The sequence below is a fragment of the Oncorhynchus kisutch genome, linkage group LG22, assembly GCF_002021735.2.
Source record: "Oncorhynchus kisutch isolate 150728-3 linkage group LG22, Okis_V2, whole genome shotgun sequence".
Classification (NCBI taxonomy): domain Eukaryota; kingdom Metazoa; phylum Chordata; class Actinopteri; order Salmoniformes; family Salmonidae; genus Oncorhynchus; species Oncorhynchus kisutch.
The window spans coordinates 49,182,222-49,201,565 of NC_034195.2; the positions used below are offsets into that span (position 1 = coordinate 49,182,222).

A 19,344-nucleotide genomic window follows, 5' to 3' on the forward strand; every position below is an offset into this window, starting at 1 on the left:
GAATTTTAAAAACATACTTTATTTCAAGCATGTATTTACAAAAGATACTGTACATTGAGTAAAACATCTCTCCGACAACAAGGCTCTTAATACATTAAATAGAAAGTGACTTGTAAAGCCAAGCTGTGAGACCAGCAGTATCTGGGCTGTAGAGACACATTTGTAGTATTGGAGGCATTTGTTTTAGCTCGTGCAGTGTCCCGGGTGGGCGGAGATTTCCTGTAGGACCAATGGAATAGTCTAAAATTGGAAAATTCAGCTCACACGGTGCCCTGGACGCGCTAAAACAAATGTACCCGTTGTGCGCTCAGGGCTATTTATCTACAACAGCTCCGGATACCATTCATGGACAGGTGTAGCAGGTGTGTATTCAGTGACGCTGAACATTCTGAACATTGCAGATAGAAATAGAATAAGCAGAGCTGATGTAATTCTCTGACAATCATATCCGTTCTACACTATACATTTCTATCTGAGCATTCTGTAACGCTACAGCCTCCAGAATAGGCCCCAGGTGTAAAACAAGCTGTGTTCTCAACAGCCGTACAAAATCTTCAGAGGTAACCCAAAAGGTAACCCAAAAACTATTTTCTTTGTGACGCTACAGGCACAACATTCCAATCTAGAACATATCTATCAATGTAGAAGAAAGGCATCTGTAACAGATTCCAGACTCCTCCAAAGAGATGTCCATTCCAGTGATTGGTCCAGTCACATGTCAATCATCATCATCAGTCGATCAGGAACGGACAGTAACACAAAAAGGGCCCAATTCACCCATTGGGCTTCAAAATAAAGTAGTCCTTTAGTAACAATGTCCATCAATGGCAACCAGGTTACGAAGCCGTTTCCTTATTGTCAAAATAAACTTTACGATGCCAGTCGTATTCATACACCTGCCCAAAATAAGATTATATTTCTTTGAACAGAAAGAGGTTTTTGATTCACAGCTTTGACCTTTAACTTGTGTTGACCAATAGTAGTTGATCAGTAGGGAACAAAGTCCCCATTATAAATAGAGTTAAGCGATGTAATACCCTCCAATCCAAAGGTTGTCACTGTTATACCATATTGTTGCTGTCGCTGACTTTGTCCACCAACTGAAGAAGAGAGAATTTGATTATCAGTAAACCACAATCTTACCAATTCAGGGGCTGGTTTCCCGGTCACAGATTAAGCCTAGTCGTAGACTAAAAATCAAGCTCAACGGAGAATCTCCATTTAAGCACTTTTTAGTCAAGGACTAGGCTGAATGTGCATCTGGAACCCCCCTGAGGACAGGCACAGTGATGAAAAAGACAAAAACAGCTGACTGACAATTCTATGAACTTTGCCACATTACACACAGCAAATAAACGTGATACTTACTCCACTAATCCCTGGGAGGTTGAGTATGGACCCGAGGACAGGCACCCTCCTGATGAAGCCTACTGCCACTGGGAAAAAGCCCCTGGAAAAGAGAAGAGAGTGGCATAGAGAGGTGAGAGACTGAGGAGGACTATCATTTAGGGTGAAATTCAAAAGTATATTTCTTGATTCATCACATCCTTGGTACATCACACCCCCACCTTCCCAAAATATCAGAGGGAAGCAAACGGGAGAGCACTGGAGGAGAATATGTAAGGTTGTTTCTCCTCCAAAGCTCTAATCGCTTCCCTCTGATATTTTGATTAGACAAGGAGAGAGGAAGCAAGTAAAAAACTTGAGATTAGCCCATTTTTTTTAACCAACTTTTATTTCAGACCAACTCACCTGAATAACAGGAAAAATCCATAGATCTCCAGCACCACTCCAATGATGGGCCAGCCAATCAGAACCACGACCACGCCCCCCAGGAAGAAACTGGTGGCTTTAAATTTGTGTCTCTGGAAGAAGAATTTGAAGGTACGCTCCAAGCCGATGACAAAGGCTAGGCCTGCTACAAACAATATCTGACACACAAACACAGGGACAATAAATTAACAGAGGATTGGCAGTACTAGTCTGGCTGCATCCAAACTCATTTATAAAATACAATCGCCCACACGACACCATGCACGTGGGTGTGAGGCCAGTTGGACATACGGCCAAATTCTCTAAAACAACGTTGGAGGTGTGTTATAATAGAGAAATTAACATTGGCAACAGCTCTGGGGGATATTCCTGCAGTCAGCATGCAAATTGCACCCTCGAGACATCTGTGGCATTGTGGTGTGTGACAAAACTGCACATTTTAGAGTGCACCTGTGTAATGATATTGCTGTTTAATCAGCTTCTTGATATGTCACAACTGTCAGGTGGACGGATTATCTTGACAAAATATAAAATGTTCACTAACAGGGATATAAACAAAATGTAATAAGCTTTTTGTGCAGATGGAACATTTCCGGGATCTTTTATTTCAGCTCAAGAGACATGGGACCAACAATTTACATTTTGAGTTAATGTTTTGTGTTGCTACAGTTGTTTCACTTCAACAACGGTGAGGTAAAAGGTAGTGAAAAAGGTAGCTAAATTATCACTTAATTTAGCTATGCAAACTGCTGGAGGTCACATACCAATAATACAAGCTAGACAGGTCCTGACACGGTGGTTTGATCAGAAACCCTGACAATACTGCAGCTAAGGAAGTGTCGCCATTCATTACAACAGAGAATCATCAAAGGCATCCACAACAATAGCTGAAAGTGTTTCTTCCAGAGAGGAAGGAGTATAGCAGTAGAAATGAGGCAGTCTTGTTACTTTACCATAAAGAAAGCTGGTGCACATACACACAGAGGGGAATCTATGGCATACGTCATAACATTATGATTATGTAGGCTTGGGCTGTAACTCACATTTCCAATGGCAAGAAGAGCTTTGTCAAAAAACAGGACCATACCGAAGAAGAGGAAGAACACGCCGAAGCCTGTCAACCCCATCCCAATCTCTGTGGAGCCAACATAGATGTTAATACATAGTTCATTTACGCTTTCCATTGACATTGGATTGACACCTCCATCCATCCATCCATATGGCACTCAGTCTGGAGATCAGGGAACTCGTGAGCTAGCTACGAACTACAGTACAGATTCTTCTAACTAGCGATGCCTAGCTGCAATGATATGACTAGCATTGAAGCTCATAAAATAGGGCGATGGGCCCAACTGGTCCCATTCATTAAATTATAGCTATCTAGAAGAAGTAGTTCACAAAGCGAAGAAACAAGCTTAAAACATTTCATTTATAAATTAAAATGGTCTTACTTTGTGAATCCGTTAGAGAGATCATTTTGGCTGCAGTGTAGCAATTGGCCAATAACTACTGCTCATGCAATAATCGTTAGATAGCTTCTAGCAGTCTCTGTTGTGTGTAGCTTGTTGACAGCAGAGGAGAAAAGCTGGAGCCACGTCTTCTGGATCGACGCATGTACGCTCAAATGATACGTTCGCAGGAATCAGTTATGCGCAGTGCTGCGTAAAGACTATCTTTATGGGAAATGTTGTTATCCTTGTGAAAACTACAATACCCATGCGTACCAATTTATTTATCTAGCTTTATCTCGGACAGGAACCTGTGTTTACACAATGTCCTCGTTAGAAATACTCTTGAACAAGTAACGTATATCATTTTCGACAAAGTTTTTTATCGATAACTGCAAACATGAACACCATTTTTGCAGTACTTCTTGTTTTTGTTGGGTGCTGCAGCAATGTTGTGTTTCTGGAACTACTTGTAAGGTCAGTTATGAACTGAACGAATGAACTATTGACTGCGCTAGAATAGGCTACTAGCTTCCATGGTTAAATTAGGTTCAATCTTTTCAGTATTTCTGCATTCTTTGGTTGTATAGCTAAGATGATGTTTCGCTTACATTACACTAATATATTATGTAGGCTAGCATATTTCCTACACATTTATACGATTCATACACACTGTTAATGCATTCTGCCTTCTCCCAGAAAGTTCCCAGGATGTGGCAACATTGTGACCTTTGCTCAATTTGCCTTCATTGCATTGGAAGGGTTCATCTTCGAGACGAACTTTGGAAGAAAGAAACCAGCTATTCCAATGAGGTAGCCTAACGTCCTAATGTATAGTTATCATTTTGTTGTCTGTCTGCGTGTCTGTCCGTCTGCCGGTCTGTATGTCTCTATGTCTCTATGTCTATTAAGAATGAGATGAGAAGCACAGTTTTCATTCAAACGTTGTGTTTATTTCTTCTTTATAGCAACTATGTGATCATGGTGACCATGTTCTTCACAGTCAGTGTGATCAACAACTATGCCCTCAACTTCAATATCGCTATGCCTCTGCACATGATCTTCAGATCTGTAAGTATATCAATTTCCTTAGTCCAAATCTATTTACTTATAGCCTAACTTTAACTCAATGTCTGATGCCTCATACCACCTATTACCATCTAAAATCTCTTATTGGTTGACTAAGTGTGTGCTTTGTGTGTTATATCTCCACAGGGATCATTAATAGCTAATATGATCCTGGGTATAATAATTCTGAAGAAAAGGTATACATCCCTGCCTAATATCTCTTGCCCTGGCAGTCTTTATATACCCCCCCCCCCCTTCCCATCACAAGAATGTAGATGTTGCTAAAAAAATGACACCCTAGAACCATTATTTTGATAGATGAATGCTTTGCATTACAGTTGTATTAAGTGTTGCATCATGGGAATGTGTTGCTGCTTTTGTCACTATGTTGCATGCTCAGACTTCTGTTCATATTATGAGCTTAACTATATTTTTTATAGATCTTATAGCTAATCTTGTTATCCAAACTCTGATAGGAAGGTTCTAAAACCAGGTACTGCATCTTTTCCCCTGCAGGTATTCAATGAGTAAATATCTCTCCATAGCGATGGTGTCTCTGGGTATCTTCATATGCACCATTATGTCCGCCAGACAAGTGGTGAGGTCCTCATTAACATGTTTCTGTTTAACCACACACTTTGCTTCCATATAAAGGACATTGTGGGTTGCAGCTTCACAGTTGTGTTGTAGCAGAGTTGTTAATCAGATTGTTACACATCTACTCTACATGTTCATAGTGTACAGTGAGATCTTTAGCTCAACACAGAACAACATAATACATTACACTGTGCTATTTAGTGACCTCTGTTTTTCCTTGTGCAGAACACAGGGGCCGAGGGCTCAGAGGACCAAGATGTTTATGCCTTCCTGCACTGGCTGCTAGGTAAGTTTGCCATGGGTGTGTACTGTTGGGTGTGTACAGGATTGATTTGACTGAGTCATCACTCTCACTCAGCCAGAAGTCTTTGTTGACTTGCATTTTTGATATTGAGATCGTTACCTGAGCCCAGACAAGTTGGGACTATCTTTTAACCGAGAACTGGCCACTTATTGTTTCAGTTGTTGACAGTTTTTATTTTTTATTTAACCAGGCAAGTCAGTTAAGAACAAATTCTTATTTACAATGACGGCCGACCCCAGCCAAACCCGGACAATGCTGGGCCAATTGTGCGTCGCCCTATGGGACTCCCAATCAGCCTGGATTCGAACCAGGGACTGTAGTGAAGCCTCTTGCACTGCAATGCAGTGCCTTAGCCCGCTGCGACACTTGGGCGGAAAAATGCTTGAGATACGCATGAACAACTCTAACAATCACATAAATTAACCACAAATCCATGTCAATGGGAAATTACTTGATTTGCATAAATTCTATTTGCGCCTACAGATCTCAAGTCAGAATTCGGCACCGAATTCCCTATTTAATGTTTACATACTAGCTGATCCCGAAGACTTCCAGGCATTGTGCTAATGCTTGATAGCATTGGTTCGTGAAACTGTGTGTGTGTGTGTGTGTGTGTGTGTGTGTGTGTGTGGGGGGTATCCGTATCTCAACCATGATCCACTTGATTTTCTGACCTAGCTTTGTTGTTATTCTAGGGATCGCCATGTTGACCTTTGCTCTGCTCATGTCTGCGAGAATGGGCATTTTCCAGGAGACCCTGTACAAGCAGTATGGCAAACACTCCAAGGAGGCTCTCTTCTACAACGTGAGTGTCAATCAGGGCTTAGACGATACCATCAACGCGATACTCTTTAGTAACGCGGCAAGCAGAACACAAAGTGGAAAATATCCCTAATGTTGTCATCCAGAGTCACATTTATTTATTTTATCAAGCTATAGCACACAATATTTGTTACATACAGCAGGTTTTTAAAGGACCAGTTTTGTCTGCTTTGTGTTTTAATTTTTTTTGCCTTGGAAAAAATATCGCCGTAGTGGTATCATCACAGCCCTTAGCGTCAACCCCAAACTCCTGTCTACAATGCATTTCATACCTGACAGATGCCGTACACTTCTTCAGGCAAAGTAACTAACAAAAGTGACTGTCATGTATCCCCTGGCAAGGGAGATTAAAAAGCTTTGCTTCTCTCACCAAACATAATGCTCCACCATACAATAGCACAAAGCCTAATCCTTAACATTTGCTGCAAACAGAGTTGCTTAATTGTCAATGTTTTGTGTGCATTGCTTGATTTGTACTGTACCTTTTATGTATGCATGTCTCTTCTCTGCACGTTTAGTTTCCTCGACGCAGATTACGTTTAGACCTGGACCAAAAAACAATTTCAATGGAGATTCTCAATTGCGGATGTTTTCTAGTTGAGGACGAGGCTTCATCTATGTCTGGGAAATCTACCTATAATCATTGTAATATGTTTTGTTTGTTGCCCTCTCAGCACTGCTTGCCTCTTCCTGGGTTCCTGCTTCTGTCCTCGGATATCTACAACCATGGTGTCCTCTTCAGTCAAAGCAGTGAGTTAAAAGACCTTCAAATATTTGAATGAAACATGTCAAAGTAACCTCATTGAGTAGAGTTCCCAAGTAAAAACATTTTTTTTAAATGAGTTCCAGTTGGAGGATTCTATTCCTTCGTGATTCCAAAAAAAACCTCAGGGATTTCTGAACAACCTGGAAAATGAGAAAATTAACCGAATTTTACAACTCGAATCCTCATTCAGTGTAGTGAAAGGACTTCAAACCTCAATAATCTATGGTTAAGTTTGTTGTTGTTGTCTCTGCTGACTGAAGTCATTTATGCTTTGTAGAATCTACACTGAACAGAAATATGAATGCAACGTGTAAAATATTGTTCTGACGTTTTATGAGCTGAAATAAAAGATTCCAGAATTTTTCCATACGCACAAAAACGTATTTCTCTCAAATTCTGTGCATGAAGTTGTTTACATCCCTCGTAGTGAGCATGTCTCCTCTGCCAAGATAATCCATCCACCTGACAGGTGTGGCATATGAAGAAGCTGATTAAACAGCATGATCATTACACAGGTGCACCTTGTGCTGGGGACAATAAAAGGAATGTCCAACAGAGCTGGTGCCAGATCATTTAATGTTCCTTTCTCTATCATAAGCCGCCTCCAATGTCTTTTAAGAGAAGTTGGCAGTATGTCCAACCGGCCTCACAACCGCAGACCACGTTTAACCACTACCAGCCCAGGACTATCCACATCCGGCTTCTTCACCTGCGGGATCACCTGGACAGCTAATGTAACTGTGGGTTTGTACAACTGAAGAATTTCTGCACAAACTGTCAGAAACCATCTCAGGGAAACTCATCTGCGTGCTCGTCGTCCTCACCAGGGTCTTGACAAGACTGCAGTTAGACTTCAGTGGGCAAATGCTCACCTTCGATGGCCACTGGCACGCTGGAGAAGTGTGCTCTTCACGGATGAATCCCAGTTTCAACCGTACCGGGCAGATGATAGACAGCATGTATGGCGTCGTGTGGTGCGAGTGGTTTGCTCCATGGTGGGGTTATGGTATGGGCAGGCATAAGCTACGGACAATGAACACGATTGCATTTTATCTATGGACAAATTTAATGTACAGAGATATCGTGATGAGATCCTGAGGCACATTGTCGTGCCATTCATCCGCGGCCATCACCTCATGTCTCAGCATGATAATCCACGGCCCCATGTCGCAAGGATCTGTAAACAATTCCTGGAAGTAGAAAATGTCCCAGTTCTTCCATGGCCTGCATACTCACCAAACATGTCACCCATTTAGCATGTTTGGGATGCTCTGGATCGACGTGTACGACAGCGTATTCCAGTTCCCGCTAATATCCAGCAACTTCGCACAGCCATTGAAGAGGAGTGAGACAACATTCCACAGGCCACAATCAACAGCCTGATCAACTCTATGTGAAGGAGATGTATCACGCTGCATGAGGCAAATGAATGGTGGTCACACCAGATGCTGACTGGTTTTCTGATCCACGCCCCTACCTATTTTTTAAGGTAACTGTGACCAACAGATGCATATCTGTATTCCCAGTCATGTGAAATCCATAGATTAGGGCCTAATGAATTTATTTAAATTGACTGATTTCCTTATATGAACTGTAACTCGGTAAAATCGTTGAAATTGTTGCATGTTGCATTTATATTTTTGTTCAGTGTGTGTGTGTGTGTGTGTGTGTGTGTGTGTGTGTGTGTGGTGTGTGTGTGTGTGTGTGTACCAGTCAAAAGTTTGGACACGCACACCTATTATTTTCAAGGGTTTTTCTTTATTTGTACTATTTTCTACATTGTAGAATAATAGTGAAGACATCACAACTTTGGAATAACACATATGGAATCATGTAGTAACCAAAAAACTGTTAAACAAATCAAAATATATTTTAGATTCTTCAAAGTAGCCACCCTTTGCCTTGACAGCTTTGCACACTCTTGGCATTCTCTCAACCAGCTTCACCTGGAATGCTTTTCCAACAGTCTTGAAGGAGTTCCCACATATGCTGAGCACTTGTTGGCTGCTTTTCCTTGACTGCGGTCCAACTTATCACAAACCATCTCAATTGGGTTGAGGTCAGGTGATTGTGGAGGCCAGGTCATCTGATGCAGCACTCCATCACTCTCCTTCTTGGTCAAATAGCCCTTACACAGCCTGGAGGTGTGTTGAGTCATTGTCCTGTTGAAAAACAAATGATAGCGCAAACCAGATGGGATGGTGTATCGCTGCAGAATGCTGTGGTAGCCATGCTGGTTAAGTGTGCCTTGAAATCTAAATAAAACACAGCCAGTGTCACCAGAAAAGCACCATCACACCTCCTCCTCCATGCTTCACGGTGAGAACCACACATGCAGAGATCATCCATTCACCTTCTCTGCGTCTCACAAAAACACGGCGGTTGGAATCAAAAATCTTACATTTGGACTCATCAGACCAAAGGACAGATATCCACTGGTCTAATGTCCATTGCTCGTGTTTCTTGCCCCAAGAAAGTCACTTCTTCTTATTGGTGTCCTTTTAGTAGTGGTTTCTGTGCAGTAATTCGACCATGAAGGCCTGATTCACGCAGTCACCTCTGAACAGTTGATGTTGAGATGTGTCTGTTACTTGAACTCTGTGAAGCATTTATTTGGGCTGCAAATTCTGAGGCAGGTAACTCTCTAATGAACTTATCCTCTGCAGCAGAGGTAACTCTGGGTCTTCCTTTCCTGTGGCGGTCCTCATAAGAGCCACTTGATTATTTTTGCGACTGCACTTGAAGGAACTTTCAAAGTTCTTGAAATGTGTTGGACTTCATGTCTTAAAGTAATGCTTATTTGAGCTGTTCTTGCCATAATATGGACTTGGTATTTTACCAAATAGGGCAATATTCTGTATACCACCCCTACCTTGTCAAAACACAACTGATTGGCTCAAACGCATTAAGAAGGAAAGAAATTCCTCAAATGATCTTTTAACTTTGCACACCTGTTAATTGAAATGCATTCCAGGTGATGACCTCATGAGCTGGTTGAGAGAATGCGAAGAGTGTGCAAAGCTGTCATCAAGGCAAAGGGTGGCTACTTTGAAGAATCTCATATAAAATATATTTTGATTTGTTTAACACTTTTTTGGTTACTACATGATTCCATATGTGTCATTTCATATGTCTCCACTACCATTCTACAACGTAGAGAATAGTACAAATAAAGAAAAACCCTTGAATGAGTAGGTGTGTCCAAACTTTTGACTGGTTCTGTGTGTATGTTTTTTATATACAGCCTTGGCCAAATGTTTTGAGAATGACACAAATATTCATTTCCACAAAGTTTGCTGCTTCAGTGTCTTTCGATATTTTTGTCAGATGTTACTATGGAATACTGAAGTATAATTACAAGCGTTTCATAAGTGTCAAAGGCTTTTATTAACAATTACATGAAGTTGATGCAAAGAGTCAATATTTGACCCTTATTTTTCAAGACCTCTGCAATCTGCCCTGGCATGCTGTCAATGAACTTCTGGGCCACATCCTGACTAATGGCAGCCCATTCATGCTTGGAGTTTGTCAGAATTTGTGGGGTTTTGTTTGTCCACCCGCCTCTTGAGGATTGACCACAAGTTCTCAATGGGATTAAGGTCTAGGGAGTTTCCTGGCAATGGACCCAAAACATTGATGTTTTGTTCCCCGAGCCACTTAGTTATCACTTTTGCCTTATGGCAAGGTGCTCCATCATGCTGGAATAGGCATTGTTCATCACCAAACTGTTCCTGGATGGTTGGGAGAAGTTGCTCTCAGAGGATGTGTTGGTACCATTCTTTATTCATGGCTTTGTTCTTAGGCAAAATTGTGAGTGAGTCCACTCTCTTGGCTGAGTAGCAACCCCACACATGAATGCTCTCAGGATGCTTTACTGTTGTCATGACAATGGACTGAGGGTAGCGCTCACCTTGTCTTCTCCGGACAAGCTTTTTTTCGGATGCCCCAAACAATCGGAAAGGGGATTTATCAGAGAAAATGACTTTACCCCGGTCCTCAGCAGTCCAATCCCTGTACCTTTTGAAGAATATCATTCTGTCCCTGATGTTTTTCCTGGAGAGAAGTGGCTTCTTTGCTGCCCTTCTTGACACCAGGCCATCCTCCAATAGTCTTCGCCTCACTGTGCGTGCAGATGTACTCACACCTGCCTGCTGCCATTCCTGAGCAAGCTCTGTACTGGTGGTGCCCCGATCCCGCAGCTGAATCAACTTTAGGAGACGTTCCTGGAGCTTGCTGGACTTTCTTGGACGCCCTGAAGCCTTCTTCACAACATTTGAACCGCTCTCCTTGAAGTTCTTGATGATTTATGTGCAATCTTGCTGGCAGCAATATCCTTGCCTGTGAAGCCCTTTTTGTGCAAAGCAATGATGACGGCACGTGTTTCCTTGAAGGTAACCATGGTTGACAGAGGAAGAACAATGATTCCAAGCACCACCCTCCTTTTGAAGCTTCCAGTCTGTTATTTGAACTCAATCAGCATGACAGAGTGATCTCCAGCCTTGTCCTCGTCAACACTCACACCTGTGTTAACGAGAGAATCCTTGACATGATGTCAGCTGGTCCTTTTGTGGCAGGGCTGAAATGCAGTGGAAATGTTTTTTGGGGATTCAGTTCATTTGCATGGCAAAGAGGGACTTTGCAATTAATTGCAATTCATCTGATCACTCTTCATAACATTCTGGAGTATATGCAAATTGCCATCATACAAACTGAGGCAGCAGACTTTGTGAAAATTTATATTTGTGTTATTCTCAACTTTTGGCCACGACTGTGTGTGTATATATATATATGATAGTAAAGAAGTGACTTTGCATGTCTGTTGGAGTCTTTCTTGTAATATTATGTTGAGTTCTTGTCCTGTTGTCCTCTTGTTATGCTGTAGCCTAAATGTAATTTGTCTTCCAGCTCCTGTAGAGGTTCCTGTGATTGGCCAGGCTGTTCCAGTGATGTGGCTATACCTGCTGATTAACGTAATCACACAGTATCCTTGTTCAAATCAAATTGTATTTCTCACATGCGCAGAATACCGTGAAAAGTAACACAAAGTAACAATAACGAGGCTATGTACAAGGGGTACAGGTTAGTCAAGGTAAATAGTCCAGGTGGCCATTTGATTAGTTGTTCAGCAGTCTTATTGCTTTGGGGTAGAAGCTGTTAAGGAGCCTTTTGGACCTAGACTTGCTGCTCCAGTACCACTTGCCGTGCAGTAGCAGTGAGAACAGTCTATGACTTGACAATATTTTGGGCCTTCCTCTGACACAGTAGGTCCTCGTTTGCAGGAAGCTTGGCCCCAGTGATGAACTGGGCCATACGCACTGCCAACTGTGGCGCCTTATGGTCGGATTCCAAGCAGTTGCCATACCAGGCGGTGATGCAACCTGTCAGGATGCTCTCGATGGTGCAGCGGTAGAACTTTTTGAGGATCTGGGGACCCATGCTAAATCTTTTCAGTCTCCTGAGGGGGAAAATGTGTTGTCATGCCTTCTTCACGACTTTCTTGGTGTGTTTGGACCATGATAGTTTGTTGGTGATGTGGACACCAAGGAACTTGAAACTCTCGACCCGCTCCACTACAGCCCCAGCCCCGTGTTCGGCCCTCCTTTTCCTGATCAGCTCCTTTGTCTTGCTCACGTTGAGGGAGAGGTTGTTGATCTGGCACCACACTGCCAGGTCTCTGACCTCCCTATATTCTGTCTCATCGTTGTCGGTGATCAGGCTTGCCACTGTTGTGTCGTCAGCAAACTTAATAAGGGTGTTGGAGTCGTGCTTGGCGACTCAGTTGTGGGTGAACAGGGAGTACAGGCGGTAGTCATTTAGGCAGGTTCCCTTTTGCTTTCTTGGGCATAGGGACTATGGTGGTCTTCTTCAAATATGTAGGTATTACAGAGTCGGTCAGGGAGAGGTTGAACATTACAGTGAAGACACTTGCCAGTTGGTCCACGCATGCTCTGCGTACACGTCATGGTAATCCGTCTGGCCTTGCTGCCTTGTGAATGTTGACAGGTCTTGCTCACATCGGCTACGGAGAACGTGATCACACACTCGTCCGGAACAGCTGGTGCTCTCATGCATGCTTCAGTGTTGCTTGCCTCGAAGCGAGCATAAAAGTTATTTAGCTCGTCTGGTAGGCTCGCGTCACTGTGCAGCTCGTGGATGGGTTTCCCTTTGTAGTCCGTAATAGCTTGCAAGCCCTCCCACTTTCGACGAGCATCAGAGCCGGTGTAGTAGGATTCAGTGTTAGTCCTGTATTGACGCTTTGCCCTTTTGATGGTTCATCTGAGGGCATAGCAGGATTTCTTATAAGCGTCCAGATTAGTCTCCCGCTCCTTGAAAGTGGCAGCTCTTTAGCTCGGTGCGGATGTTGCCTGTAATCAATGGCTTCTGGTTGGGATATGTACGTACGGTCACTGTGGGGATGACGTTGTTGATGCACTTATTGATGAAGCTGGTGACGGAGGTGGTATACTGCTCAATGCCATTGGATGAATCCCGGAACATATTCCAGTGAAACAGTCCTGTAGCATCCGCATCATCTGACAACTTCCGTATTGAGCGAGTCACTGGTACTTCCTGCCTTATTTTTTGCTTGTAAGCAGGAATCAAGAGGATATAATTATGGTCAGATTTTCCTAATTGAGGGAGAGCTTTGTATGTGTCTCTGTGTGTGGAGTAAAGGTGGTCTAGAATTTTTTTCCCCCCCTCTGGTTGCACATGTGACATGCTGGTAGAAATGATGTAAAACGGATTTAAGTTTGCCTTCATTAAAGTCCCCGGCTACTAGGAGCGCCACTTCAGGATGAGCATTTTCTTGTTTGCTTATGGCCTTATACAGCTCGTTGAGTGCGGTCTCTGTGCCAGCATCGATTTGTGGTGGTAAATAGATGGCTACGAAAAATATAGATGGACTCTCTTGGTAGATAGTGTGGTCTACAGTTTATCATTAGGTACTCTACCTCAGACGGGCAATACCTTGAGACTGCCTTAAAACTTCTTATGGCTTAGATCCCGCTAACGGGATCTATATGACAACAGCCAGTGAAAGTGCAGGGCGCCAAATTCAAAACAACAGAAATCTAATAATTAACATTCCTCAAACATCAGATGACACTCATAGGACTTCATGTTACACAATACATGTATGTTTTGTTCGTTAAAGTTCATATTTATATCCAAAACTCTGTTTACATTGGCGCGTTTATGTCCAAATACCTCCTTTTTGTTTGAGCGTTTTAGTACACAATCCAAACTCACGACGCGCGGGCAAGTCCAGGCGAAAGTTCAGAAGAAAAGTAATATTACAGTTCGTAGAAACATGTCAAACGAATTATAGAATCAATCTTTAGGATGTTTTTAGCATAAATCTTCAATAATGTTCCAACCGGAGAATTCCTTTGTCTGTAGAAATGCAATGGAATGCAAGCTAACTCTCACGTGGGCACGCGTGACCAGCTCATGCCACTCTGGCAGACCTCTGACTCATTCAGCTCCCATTCCCCCCTCCTTCACAGTAGAAGCATCAAACAAAGTTCTAAAGACTGTTGACATCTTGTAGAAGCCTTAGGAAGTGCAATTTGACCCCATAGACACTGTATATTGGAGAGGCAATGAGTTAAAAAACTACAAACCTCAGATTTCCCACTTCCTGGTTGGATTTTTTCTCAGGTTTTTGCCTGCCATATGAGTTATGTTATACTCACAGACATCCTTCAAACAGTTTTAGAAACGTCAGAGTGTTTTCTATCCAAATATACTACTAATATGCATATTTTAGCTACTGGGCCTGAGTAGCAGGCAGTTTACTCTGGGCACCTTATTCATCCAAGCTACTCAATACTGCCCCCAGCCATAAGAAGTTAATATTAGACATCGTGCAACAGCTGTTGATGAAAAATAGACACACACCCCCACCCCTCGTCTTACCAGATGTAGCTGTTCTGTGCTGCCATTGCTAGGAAAACCCAGCCAAATGTATATTATCCGTGTCGTCGTTCAGCCACGACTCAGTGAAACATAAGAAATTACAGTTTTTAATGTCCCGTTGGTAGTATAGTCTTGAACAGAGATCATCCAGTTTATTCTCCAGTGATTGCACGTCAGCCAATAGAACGGGTGGTAGAGGCGGATAACCCACTCGCCGACATATTCTAACAAGGCACCGCGATCTCCGCCCCCTCTATTTCCATATCTTTTCTTCACGCGAATATCTAGGATTTGTGCCTGGTCTCGGAGAAGCAGTATATCCTTTGCGTCAGAATAATTAAAGAAAATATCTTCATCCAGTTCAAGGTGATTAATCGCTGTTCAGATATCCAGAAGCTCTTTTTGGTCATAAGAGACGTTAGCAGCAACATTATGTACAAAATAAGTTACAAACCATGTGAAAAAACACACAAAATGGCACAGTTGGTTTGGAGCCTGTAAAACTGCAGCCATCTCCTCCGGTGTCATTCTTTTACAGTATTATTGAAATTGTTTTATTTGTTTTTAAAGTACACCTAAAGACGAAACATAATGGACAGTAACAAAACATTAAGGACAAAAAAAACTCAGAAAAGTGTCCTCACAGGGCTTCACTCACATCACAAAACTCTTACTTGAAACACTTTGTGTGTAGTCACTGAACACACATGGGAATAATTGGTGGGGAATTCATCCCATTGTACACTAGTTAGATTAGTGTAGAGATTGATTTTATACAGCTGTAAGAACAGCACACTATTGCTCTCTGTATACTAGAAGACTATGAACATTCACCTTAAACATGTATGACTGTACATAGTACTCATGCAAGGATATAGAAGAGCCCCCCCCCCCAAAAAAAAAGGATAACATTTTTATTAAACACATATCATCATCACGCTCTTGCAGTCCTTCACCTTCTCCTCAGATACGTGTGTATCCGCGGCGTGTTCATCCTGACCACAGAGTGTGCCTCTCTCACTGTGACCCTGGTGGTCACACTGAGGAAGTTCATCAGCCTCATCTTCTCCATCCTCTACTTCAAGAACCCCTTCACCGCCTGGCACTGGGTGGGCACTGCCGTCGTCTTCCTGGGCACCCTGATTTACACGGAGGTCTGGACTAGCGTCCGCATGGCACTGAGAAGAAAAGAAGAGCTGAAAGAGAAGAAGGCGGAGTGATACACAGCACTGACGTATCACTCAATGACTGATTTCACTTGATCTTTCCTCACTTCCTTGCATCCTCTCTCCTTTCCTCATTCTCAAAACACATTGGAGAACAAGGTATAGGGAGGGACCTGAGACATTCTCTTCCAATATGATTGTAAAGTAGTAGAGGAGAGAGGATGCGAGGAAATAGAGCCAATGTCACGAGAGGGCCTCTGGCAGCACTGTTGTGTGTGTGTGTGTACTGTATGTGTTGTAGGTGTGCTCCCCCCTTCTCTCTCTGCTGCAGTCGCAGTGGGACCACGTCTGTTTTTAATAGGATCATAATTATGTATTTTTTAGTAAGGATTTTCCTATTTCCTTAGAAAAGATGGCTTCCCAATAGACTTCCTGCCTAACCCATTGTTAAGGACATCACCTAACAGTGGAGGCTGCTGAGGGGAGGACGGCTCATAAGAATAGCTGGAATGGCGTGCATGAACAGGCATCAAACGCATGGAAACCAGGCCATTCCACTATTCTGTTCCAGCCATTACCACGAGCCCGTTCTCCTCAATTAAGGTGACACCAACCCTCTGTGCTAGACAAACACTACAGTACCTATTGACCGAATAAGCCCAAAAATTTATAAAAACACGTATATAATAATAATAATAATAATAATAATAAAAAAATACATATTTGTCCTCTGAAGACAAAGGGATTCATAAAAAATAAAATAAGGCAAGCTATTGTGAAACTGAAACCGTACTGTTCTGTTAATTTTGTTTGGTGAAAACTGTTATTTAATTAACTAAATATGAAGTTGGGATATATTCTGATCTGTGTGTTAATAGTGAGTTGACAAACCACTTCATCAACAGATATTGATGGGACACAAGTGAAAAGTGTTATGTTAATGTATTGTGATACTTGTTCATGTTTTATTTTAGGAATATCTCATTAGGAAACTGTTTGTCCTATCAAAGTAGTACTTGGCAGGACCAGTAACTTTGTCATGAAAAACATCAATGTGAAAAACCATGCAAATGCATTTAAAAAAACAAACATTTTCCTACATTCTAGAATCATTACACCATCCATTCTCTACTGAAATTGCATTGTATTATATAGTTTCCATATATTACATCTCTGTACGTATATTTCCATAACATGAGTCCCTGATAATGGGACATGCTGTACTTCTAACGTCATAGACCAATAGAAAGGGGTCTTGTTCAAGACGCCTTTTCTCAACCAATAGAAATTACCAATAAACATTACTCAGAAGTGGGAAGGGCAGGTACTTGCGGTTGTGTTTGTATCGGAGCTGTGAGATTAAACTGGGCGGCGTGTTCTCGGTCCAAAGACCCACGTTGTGGTACAAGATTTACACCAAACCTACCTGCACATTTCTCAATACAATTTTAGGCACTCTGTCCGTACGAAAAGGATGGGAGGCAACAGCAGCAGCCACGTCTCGTATGAAGACGACCACGTTACTTTTGTGAAGGGCATTCGGGTGAGTGAGCAACGATACAAAGTTTATGTAACCCAAAAACATGCAATAATGTTACGCGTACTTACTCATTAGTTACAGAAAACTGAAATTATACGGTTAAGTTGCATTTGTTTTGTCTAATGTCGATATTATGCGAAAATACTGAAACGCACCACATTCGTGAAAAACATCGATGCATAAGCTTCTTCCAACAGCCTCATCAAGCACGTTCACTTTCCAAGTAAATCAAAAATCTATGTATTTTCATAAGCGGGCAAACAGTTTTTACACATTGCACAACCATTTGATTTGAAAACAATGTGCTGCTACGCTCCCCCAAATTGCCCAGGCCTTTTCTAATTTGGGGAAAAGTCCGTCCCCGCCCTCCATCCTCTCTCCTCCGTCTGTCCCTTTTTAAATCGTTTGCAGTCGGGAGTGCAGTGTATGCGGCAAATACTGCAGTAATTTCGCAATGTAACAGCAGTTACAATTTGATTTTATGGACTGTATTTGTCACCTGCACAGAATACAACAGGCGAAGACATGGCCGTGAAATGCTTACTTAGGAGCCCAACAATGCAGAGTGTTTTTTAAGTAAGAAAAATGTGCTAAATAAACTAGAGAAAATAGTAACACTAAAATAACGAGGTTATATACCGAGTCAATGTGCAGTGGTTCTGGTTAGTCAAGGTAATTGAGGTAATATGTTGGTAGGGGTAAAGTGACTAAGCATAGAGAATAGCAGCAGCATATGTGAAGGAATGTGTGTCAGTGTAGTGTAGTGTGTGTGTGTGTGGTTGGTTGGAATCCAGTGAGTTGACATCAAGTCTGTGCAAGAGAGTCGGTGCAAAATATTATAATAAAATAAGGGGGGCAATGCAAATAGTCCGGGTTGCTATTTGATGAACTATTCAGCAGTCTTCTGGCTTGGGGGTAGAAGCTGTTAAGGAACCTTTTGGTCCTTGACTTGGTGTTCCGGTATTGCTTGCCGTGCGATAGCAGAGAAAACACTCTATGCCTTGGGTGGCTGGAGTTTTTGAACATTTTTAGGGCCTTCCTCTGACACCCCCTGGAAGCTCGCCCCCGGTGATGTACTGGGCCGTACGCACTACCATCTGTATCGCCTTGTGGTCAGATGCCAAGCAGTTGCCATGCAACCAGTTTTATTCACGTTGAGGGAGAGCTTGTTTTCCTATAGGCTGTCTCATCGTCGTCTGTGATCAGTCCTACCACGTCGTAGCCACGTGGTCGTGGGTGAACAGGGAGTACAGAAGGGGATTAAGCACTGTGGTGGAAGAGTTGTTTTATTTTCCACAACAGCACGTACCCCTGAGGGGCCCCCGTATTGAGGATCAGCGTGGGAGATGTGTTGTTGCCTACCCTCACCACCTGGGGGTGGCTCGTCCCAAGGTCAGCTTAGTGATGAGCTTGGAGGTCTCTATGGTGTTGAACAATGAGCTGTAGTCAATGAACAGCATTCTCACATACACTATATATACAGTGGGGCAAAAAAATAATTGGGCAGCCACCAATTGTGCATGTTCTCCCACTTAAAAAGATGAGAGGCCTGTAATTTTCATCATAGGTACACTTCAACTATGACAGACAAAATGTGGGAAAAAAATCCAGAAAATCACATTGTAGGATTTTTTATGAATTTTATTTGCAAATTATGGTGGAAAATAAGTTTTTGGTCACCTACAAACAAGCAAGATTTCTGGCTCTCACAGACCTGTAACTTCTTCTTTAAGAGGCTCCTCTGTCCTCCACTCGTTACCTGTATTAATGGCACCTGTTTGAACTTGTAATCAGTATAAAAGACACCTGTCCACAATCTCAAACAGTCACACTCCAAACTCCACTATGGCCAAGACCAAAGAGCTGTCAAAGGACACCAGAAACAAAATTGTAGGCCTGCACCAGGCTAGGAAGACTGAATCTGCAATAGGTAAGCAGCT

General features: G+C 42.4%; 3 protein-coding genes across 6 annotated transcripts in view; 2 read left to right on the forward strand and 1 right to left on the reverse strand.

The window, feature by feature from the left end:
* LOC109867248 (vesicle transport protein GOT1B) lies at nt 1-3,418 on the reverse strand. 2 transcript variants are annotated; one of them, XM_031802074.1, is made up of 6 exons: nt 3,225-3,359; nt 2,817-2,908; nt 1,753-1,931; nt 1,369-1,450; nt 1,038-1,100; nt 1-896 (listed from the first exon to the last, which is right to left on the reverse strand). In XM_031802074.1, the coding sequence occupies exons 1-5, from the start codon at nt 3,247-3,249 to the stop codon at nt 1,062-1,064; spliced, it is 417 nt and encodes a 138-aa protein (XP_031657934.1). In that variant the 5' UTR covers nt 3,250-3,359; the 3' UTR covers nt 1-896; nt 1,038-1,061. The 2 variants fall into 2 exon arrangements, with proteins under 2 accessions (XP_031657934.1, XP_020311893.1); XM_020456304.2 differs by having other exon boundaries at nt 1-1,100; nt 3,225-3,418.
* LOC109866915 (UDP-xylose and UDP-N-acetylglucosamine transporter) lies at nt 3,145-17,179 on the forward strand. The gene is made up of 10 exons (XM_020455825.2): nt 3,145-3,698; nt 3,921-4,034; nt 4,190-4,292; nt 4,437-4,486; nt 4,806-4,887; nt 5,112-5,172; nt 5,886-5,995; nt 6,687-6,762; nt 11,684-11,759; nt 15,666-17,179. Exons 1-10 carry the CDS (start codon nt 3,622-3,624, stop codon nt 15,916-15,918), a joined length of 1,002 nt encoding a protein of 333 aa, XP_020311414.1. The 5' UTR covers nt 3,145-3,621; the 3' UTR covers nt 15,919-17,179.
* Nucleotides 17,170-19,344, forward strand: part of LOC109866914 (calphotin) — a 10,944-nt gene continuing 8,769 nt past the window's right edge. For 2 of the 3 annotated variants that reach the window (XM_020455823.2, XM_031802073.1), the window contains exon 1: nt 17,179-17,407. In XM_020455823.2, coding sequence (XP_020311412.1) covers nt 17,339-17,407 — 69 coding nt within the window. In that variant the 5' untranslated portion in view covers nt 17,179-17,338. Of the gene's footprint in view, nt 17,408-19,344 lie in introns of all 3 variants that reach the window. The other variant, XM_020455824.2, reaches the window with a different exon arrangement.

Coding starts and splice junctions, on each gene's coding strand:
- LOC109866915 (XM_020455825.2), top strand. CDS start 3,622: ATGAACACCATTTTTGCAGTACTTCTTGTTTTTGTTGGGTGCTGCAGC. Junction 4,293..4,436: donor TGCACATGATCTTCAGATCT/GTAAGTATATCA, acceptor ATATCTCCACAG/GGATCATTAATAGCTAATAT. Junction 5,996..6,686: donor AGGAGGCTCTCTTCTACAAC/GTGAGTGTCAAT, acceptor TTGCCCTCTCAG/CACTGCTTGCCTCTTCCTGG.
- LOC109867248 (XM_020456304.2), bottom strand. CDS start 3,249: ATGATCTCTCTAACGGATTCACAAA. Junction 2,909..3,224: donor CTCTCTAACGGATTCACAAA/GTAAGACCATTT, acceptor TTGGCTCCACAG/AGATTGGGATGGGGTTGACA. Junction 1,932..2,816: donor CTCTTCTTGCCATTGGAAAT/GTGAGTTACAGC, acceptor TTTGTGTGTCAG/ATATTGTTTGTAGCAGGCCT.